This window comes from Triticum dicoccoides, chromosome 5A, assembly GCF_002162155.2.
Source record: "Triticum dicoccoides isolate Atlit2015 ecotype Zavitan chromosome 5A, WEW_v2.0, whole genome shotgun sequence".
Lineage (NCBI taxonomy): Eukaryota > Viridiplantae > Streptophyta > Magnoliopsida > Poales > Poaceae > Triticum > Triticum dicoccoides.
Window position 1 is genome coordinate 420598609 of NC_041388.1, and position 7240 is coordinate 420605848.

Below are 7240 nucleotides of genomic sequence, written 5' to 3' on the forward strand. Positions count from 1 at the left end.
TCGGCGTCACCCACCAGCAGCAGCAGCAGCAGCCGGCGGTCGAAGCGGACCAGCGCGGCGACATGCTCTGATATCTCACACTGTATCTATCATTGTATTTCTGAGATTGTGATGCCTCACAATTCCTTTTAAGCATTATGGTTGGGTACATGCTCTGCTCCAAGGTTGTAATCGGTAACAAACTTAGTGGCTATGTTGGCCATGATTTTAGAAACCCAAATATCTGAGATTTTCAGTTCCTACCTTTGAAGCTTGCTATTGTGATATTTGTTCTGTCATACCCTTTGAGCTTCTTGGTTTTCATTTCTTCTAAACCTACAGGATATATGGTGGTATTCTAAACATATTTCAAGGCATCAAGTCTGAACATTCCATAGTACAACAGATGGGCGCAGCAACGCGGGCCATCGATGATCTAGTGTATAGTATTAAAGCAACCTAGTTCTGAATTTTATGCAGGCTGTGGATTCACATACATATTATATATGTAATGCTGCGTAAGCCAGATGGCTCGCTCCTGTGATATGAATATGATCTCTATTCCTCGTAATACATTAGACAATCCCTAAAAAATCTCAAAAGATCCATGGATTCTATGCATCACGGGTACAAGGGTACACAGAATATTTCAGTTTCTGACTCATTAGTATGTCATGCATTAATAAACACATTTACTGGTGCCTTCTCTCACTTCTCAACGATACCACATTTGCCCATGAAATTATGATGATTCAAGTACATTAAGAAATGGATATATAGGATACGTTAAGACTTTTTTTTGGTGCAGTACAGATATCCAAACTGCCAGTAAGTGTGTGTAAACTGATGCTTGTAAAAGACACACTAGTTATGACCCTCCAGAACTGCTCCCAACTGTTGTCATCTTTTTCAAATGCAATACATGCTATATTAATTTGTGTTTTCTTGGAAGAGGAGATTGAGAAAAAAAATCATAACCAGTAAGAAATATGAATCACCCATAACTTGGTCTAAATAAGTCTAGATATCAACTCCGTCAAGCCAGATCCTGCTCCTTGCACACATTGCTGAAATAAGCAGCCTACGCAACTTTCCAGAAGAGGTTGAAGCAGTGACAGTACTTATTCAATGATGCAACATAAACTCATTGGGAAGTATCAAAACAATCTTATACTTAAGCGACACAGATCCAAAGTGAAAGTAAGCAGATTGTACCTATATTTCAATCGATTCTGCTTCTCCATTTCAATTTTGATTCAAGGTTGAAGAACTTCAATCCAGATATCACCAAGTCTGCAGTGACCTTCTTCAGGTGCTCGTTCAGCATATCCTCGTAAACAATAAAATTAGCCTCCGAAATAATATCCCTATCTCTCATAACAGAGAACACCTCTCTAGCTCCAGTTGAAGTTGCGTACTTGCAGAATCCATAGATGACAGCAGAGAAGATAAGTTCTTCTATTAAATAACCTAACTCAATCATCTCAACCACCACTTTCATGACCTTCTCCGGGTCTTTTGATCGGCAAGCTTCAATAACAGTTAAGGTGTACTTGAATTCCATTGGCCCATTCTCTACATTTCCAAGACAATCTGATACAAGTGAAACAGCTGCATTTATGTCTCCAATCTTGCATAGCCCTTTCACGAGCGAACGATAGGCTGAAATACTTGGTATCCATTCAGCCTTCATCATGGAGTTGTAGCATGAGCAAGCCTCTTCAATATTTCCTTCATCCACAAAACATGGAATCATAAGACTATATGTACATGATTCTGGCTCGCAGTCATCTGAAGCTTTCATTTCCTCAAACAGTAATAATGCTTTCTTCCTCTCCTTGATCTTGAGCAGATTCTCAATAAGAATGTTATAAATGTTAACGCTGCAATACCCTTTTTGTCTCAAAGTCTTGAACAATTCCACGGCCTTCAATTCCCTACCGCCCTTGCATGCAAAGAGCCTCAAGAAGTCTGCTAAAAATTCTATGGCAGGCAAGCTCAGCTCAACCAATTTGTCAACCAATCCAAAAAAATTAACCATCTCACCCTTATCAGCATAGCAAACTAGTAACTGTGAAACAGTCTCAGAGCTTGGCACTAGCTCCTCCTGAAGGACAATCTGAAACATCTGATGTGCCTTATCCTCCCGACCTATACCACACAGACCGCCAATGAGTATGTTGTATGTTTTGAGCTCAGCGCGATAGCCAGCATCCACCATCTCCTTCAAAATCCTACAGCCATCCCCAACCCTCCCAGCAGCAACATACCCATCGACGAGTGACGCATACACGATCCGGCCAACCAACAACCCCTTTTTCTTCATCCCCTCAAACAATTTAGCTGCTTTCTCTACCATCCCAGCGTTGCATAGCCCCTCAACCATTGTAGCATATGCCATTGTATCTGGCTCCACACCATCTCTCTCCATCTCCTCCCACACTCTGATGCAAGCCTCCATGTGCCCCCTGCGCACCATCGTCTTGACCAGCGCAGTGTACACAAACACGTCCGGCCGGCACACCTCATCACGCATCCTCCCAATCATCTCTAGGATCCTCTCCGCCATCCCTTCCTGGCCCAGCGCACGCACGATGATTGCAAATGTGACCGGCATAGGCCTGATGCCACTTTCAGCCATTTCATCGAACAGCTTGAGCGCATCCTCAACATGCCCTGCCGCAGTCAAGGCGCCGAGGACACGGTTGCAAACGTGGACCTGCGGCTGGACAGAGAACTCATGTCGAAACCGGCGGAGCGTGTAGAGCGCACGGAGGGGGCGGCGTGCAGCGGTGTGAAGCCGGACGAGGAGTGTGAGCTGAGGGTGAGAGACGGGCTTGCCGTGGGAGCGAATGAGGTCGGGAAGCTGATCGGCGGCAGCAGGGAGGCCTGCAGCGGAGAGGAGGGAGGCGAGAGCGTGAAACGCGGGGAAGCAGTGCCGGAAGCCCTTCTGGCGGCCGGCCCAGTGGAAGAAGGGGAGGGCGAGCGGGGGAGGCGGTGGCGGGTGCGCACTGAGGACCTCAGCCACGAGGGTGGGTGGTACGCGGCGGAGCTTGGACAGGTCGGCGACGACGGGAGGGCCCCAGCGCTGGTGCCGGCGGAGGGCGTCGAGCAAGAATCGCGCGAGCGGGGAGAGACGGCGGGAAGAGGCAGATGTGGAGTGCGACGGAGTCGGTGGCGAGCGAGGAGAGTGCGATGGGGAGGAGGGGTCCCAGTCAGGGAGGTGGAAAGGGGCGGTGGTTGCGGCGGGAGAAGGGGAGCGGGGTCCAGGAGAGGTGGCGCGGAGGTGGGTGATGAGACCGCCATGGACGGTGGGGCGGTACGGGGACGCGCGGCGGTGGCCATGGTAGATCGTGTGCCTGCGGCGGCGGCTGTCAGCCGGACCGGGAGGGGATAACGGAGAGGTCATTCTCAGTGTGCGGTGACACGCCGCAGCGCCGTCGCGAGGAGCATGAGCAGAGGAAGCCGGCGTGGAGGGGAGAAATGCGAGCGAGTCTGCCCTGGGCGGCATCTGCTCCGGCACATCCAACGGCCGGCGGTACTTCATGATTGGAAAACATTTGGAGCCGGCAGGCCGGTCGAACGCCACGCTGGCTCAGAGGTATCCAACGGGCCGACCTAAGAGCAACTTCAATGGCCGATCCATTTCGTCCGTCCGTATTTGTTTGGGTCAGCGCGGGCAAAAGTGACGGCCCAACGCGTCGACCCAAATTCAAATCGTGTCCGCCTGGCGTCCGCGCCGACCTATTTTCGGCCTAAAATTGCGTCTAGAATGCATCGGCGCGGACGCGAAGCGGACGCGCCGCGCGTCTCCTCGCCGTTCTCCGCGTCCCCATCTGGCGGACACCCAACCGTCACCGGTCGTCTTATTTATGACGACCACCGACAGCGGGCCTACGCGTCAGCCAGTGCACGCGTCCTTTTTTAACCACGCGTGCAGCGGGGTCGGCCTCATCCACTTCTCCCGTCCACATCTGGCCCCCCATCACTCCCTTTGCTTCCTCACCGGCGACCGCAAACCCTAGCGCGTTCCATGGGCCTCTTCGGCAGCAGCAATGGCAAGGGCAAGGGCACCCCCGGCGCCTCGTCATCCCGTGCTCCCCCTCCCCCTCCATCGCCGGCGCGTTTCCGCCCTGAACGTCGGCGCCTGCACATCCCGGTGCACCAAGCGCGGTGGCACTGGGAGTACACGCAGCCCCTCCCCTACCCCGACGTGACGCTGCCGCACCGTTGGCATTTGGATCCAAACCGGATCCCGGGCCGGCGGTTCCGCGGACCCAGCGAGCGCACGACGACGAGGTGCGCCGGCGCCGCGCGCTGCTCACGCCGGAGCAGCGTCGGTTGCCTGAGTACGCCGCCGACTCTCCTAACTGGGAGGCTTGGTTCGCCCTCGAACACAAGGAGCAACGGCGCTCGGGTGTCGACGCCGTCCCGCCGCCGCCCCCGGAGGTAGAGCCGGAGGACATGGAGGCGGAGGCGGAGTACCAAGCCGCCCTCGAGGAGGCCCTGCAGTACGCGCTGGAGGCTAGCCGCATCGAGGAGGACGCGCACTGGGATGGGCTGGAGCAAGCCCTTGCCCTGTAGGCGGCGGAGGACTCCGTCCACCCCCGCTCTTCGTGCCGCCGCCTCCACCGTCGCCGCCCGTACAGCCCAAGCCGAAGTCGTCGCGTAAGCGCTCCCCGCCTCCACCCACTTGGCCGGAGGAAGCCTACTCGTGGACGGACCAGTACCGCGAGTGGGTGAGCGTGCCTCCCGTCCACTTCGCCGCGACACCGGAGGAGGCGGCAGCCCACCTCGAGGATGGAAGCAGCAGGCCGACGGCGAGGAGCAGATGCGCTACGAGGCCATGCTCCAACGCGACGCGGAGGCGCTCCGGCTCGAGGAGGAGGAGCGCGCGCGGCTTGCCACAATGCCGCCGCCCCAGCAGACGCCGGAGGAGGCTGCCCTGGCAGCGTACCAGGCGGCGTTCGGGTGGGCTGGCCCTGCTTCGGTCTTCATCGACCTCACCGACGACGACGGCGTCGAAGCAAGGGCAAGGGCAAGGCCGACGACGTCTAGGGCAGCGTGCGGGGCGGCAGCAGGCGGGCGCGAACTTTTTTTAATGTTTTATTTAATGTTTATTAGATTTAGGTGGACTTTGGTCGGCGTTTGACCGACCACTTTATGTTTAATTATGTTTATTTATGTTTATTTCATGCAACTTGTTTTTTTTCACGCCGGCACATTTGGGACGGCCTCCCCGTTGGGCGGTCAAGCCGACCCATTTTAAAATACGGACGCGCACGTCCGCCTGGCCGATCCAAACGGATAAAAAGCGGACAAAGCGTGCGTCCGTTTGGGTCGCCCCGTTGGAGTTGCTCTAAACGGATGGTGCTTTTGTCTGCTTTTTGTCCGTTTGGGTCGGCCCGGTGGACATAAACGTTCGGAGCTATGTTTGGGTCGGCGCGAGTGCCCAATGCTGGTCCGACCCATTTTGTTGGCGCGTCAAAAAAAGTTTAAAAACATTTTAAAAATAAACGCATGCATTACATTAATTAACATAAAAACCTAAAAAGTAGACGACATGCGGCGGCGTCTGCGTCGGGGCCGGTGAGGTCGATCAACATCGGCGTAGGGCCAGCCCAGGGGAACGTCGTGTTTCAGAGGGCGGTGATGTCGGGTTGCGCCGCTGCTGCCTGCGCTGCCGGTCCCTGGGCCTGGCGCGCCTCCTCTTTGGCCTCGCGCTCGAGCATCTGCAGGCGCTCGCCCTCCCGGCGCTCCTCGGCCAGCCGAACGCGGCATCAGTGGTCGAGGTAGGCCGCCTCTTGCTTCTCCGTCGACCCAAGCCAGATCGGCGGAGCGCTAACCCACTCGCGCACTACTCCGGTTCAGGAGTAGCGCTCGAGGGAGGCCGGCTCCTCCGGCTCGGCTTTGGGTGGGGACGGCGGGGTCACCGTCGGCACGACGCGGTCGCCCGATGCGAAGAGGGCCATGGCCTCCGCCATGGCAGCCTGGAAAGCCGTCTCATCCGCCTCCCTCCACCGCTCCTCCTCCTCGCTCTCCTTAATGGCCGCCTGGTAGGCGGGCTCGGCCTCCTGGTCCTCGTCGCGGACGACGAGCGGGGCGGCGGCAGGCTGCGGTCAACGCCGCGGACGTCGTGTCGCCTCGCCTCCTCGTGCTCGAAGGCGAACCATCGAGCCTAGTAGGGCTAGTCGACAGTGTAGTGCGGTTCGGCGCGCTGCTCCGGCGTCAGCAACGCCTGCCGTTGCAGCACCTCCTCCGCATGGGCCCTCGCCATTCGCGGCGCCGCCGGCACTGGGATCCTCCCCGGATCCAAATGCCAGTAATGCGGTAGCGTCGCGTTGGGGTACGGCAGAGGCACGCGGTGCTGCCAGTGCCACTCGGCCTGGTGCACCGGCACATTGATGCGCTTCCTCTGCCGGGGAGCGCACGGCGGCGCGGGGAGGGCGGGAGGGAGGGGGAATGGCGGGCGGGGGCCTTGCCATTGCCGCTGCCGCCGATGTCAGAGAAGAAGCTCGTGAAGGCGGTGAAGGAAATATGCCCTAGAGGCAATAATAAAGTTATTATTTATTTTCTCGTATCATGATAAATGTTTATTATTCATGCTAGAATTGTATTAACCGGAAACATAATACATGTGTGAATACATAGACAAACATAGTGTCACTAGTATGCCTCTATTTGACTAGCTCATTGATCAAAGATGGTTGAGTTTCCTACCCATAGACATGAGTTGTCATTTGATCAACGGGGTCACATCATTAGGAGAATGATGTGATTGACTTGACCTATTTTGTTAGCTTAGCACTTGATCGTTTAAGTTTACTGCTATTGCTTTCTTTATGACGTATACATGTTCCTATGACTATGAGATTATGCAACTCCCGAATACCAGAGGAACACTTTGCGTGCTACCAAACGTCACAACATAACTGGGTGATTATAAAGGTGCTCTACAAGTGTCTCCGATGGTGTTCGTGGAGTTGACATAGATCAAGAATAGGATTTATCACTCCAATTGTCGGAGAGGTATCTCTGGGCCCTCTCGGTAATGCACATCACTATAAGCCTTGCAAGCAATGTGACTAATGAGTTAGTTGCGGGATGATGCATTACGGAACGAGTAAAGAGACTTGCTGGTAACGAGATTGAACTAGGTATTGAGATACCGACGATCAAATCTCGGGCAAGTAACATACCGATGACAAAGGGAACAACGTATATTGTTATGCGGTTTGACCGATAAAGATCTTCATAGAAT

At 54.7% G+C, this 7240-nt stretch overlaps 1 protein-coding gene across 1 annotated transcript; it reads right to left on the minus strand.

Moving 5' to 3' along the window:
• Window positions 1-573: 573 nt before the first annotated feature.
• On the minus strand, window positions 574-3539 carry LOC119301979 (pentatricopeptide repeat-containing protein At4g20740-like). The gene has a single exon (XM_037578993.1). The coding sequence runs from the start codon at window positions 3524-3526 to the stop codon at window positions 1202-1204; it is 2325 nt and encodes a 774-aa protein (XP_037434890.1). The 5' UTR covers window positions 3527-3539; the 3' UTR covers window positions 574-1201.
• Between the last annotated feature and the right edge of the window lie 3701 nt (window positions 3540-7240).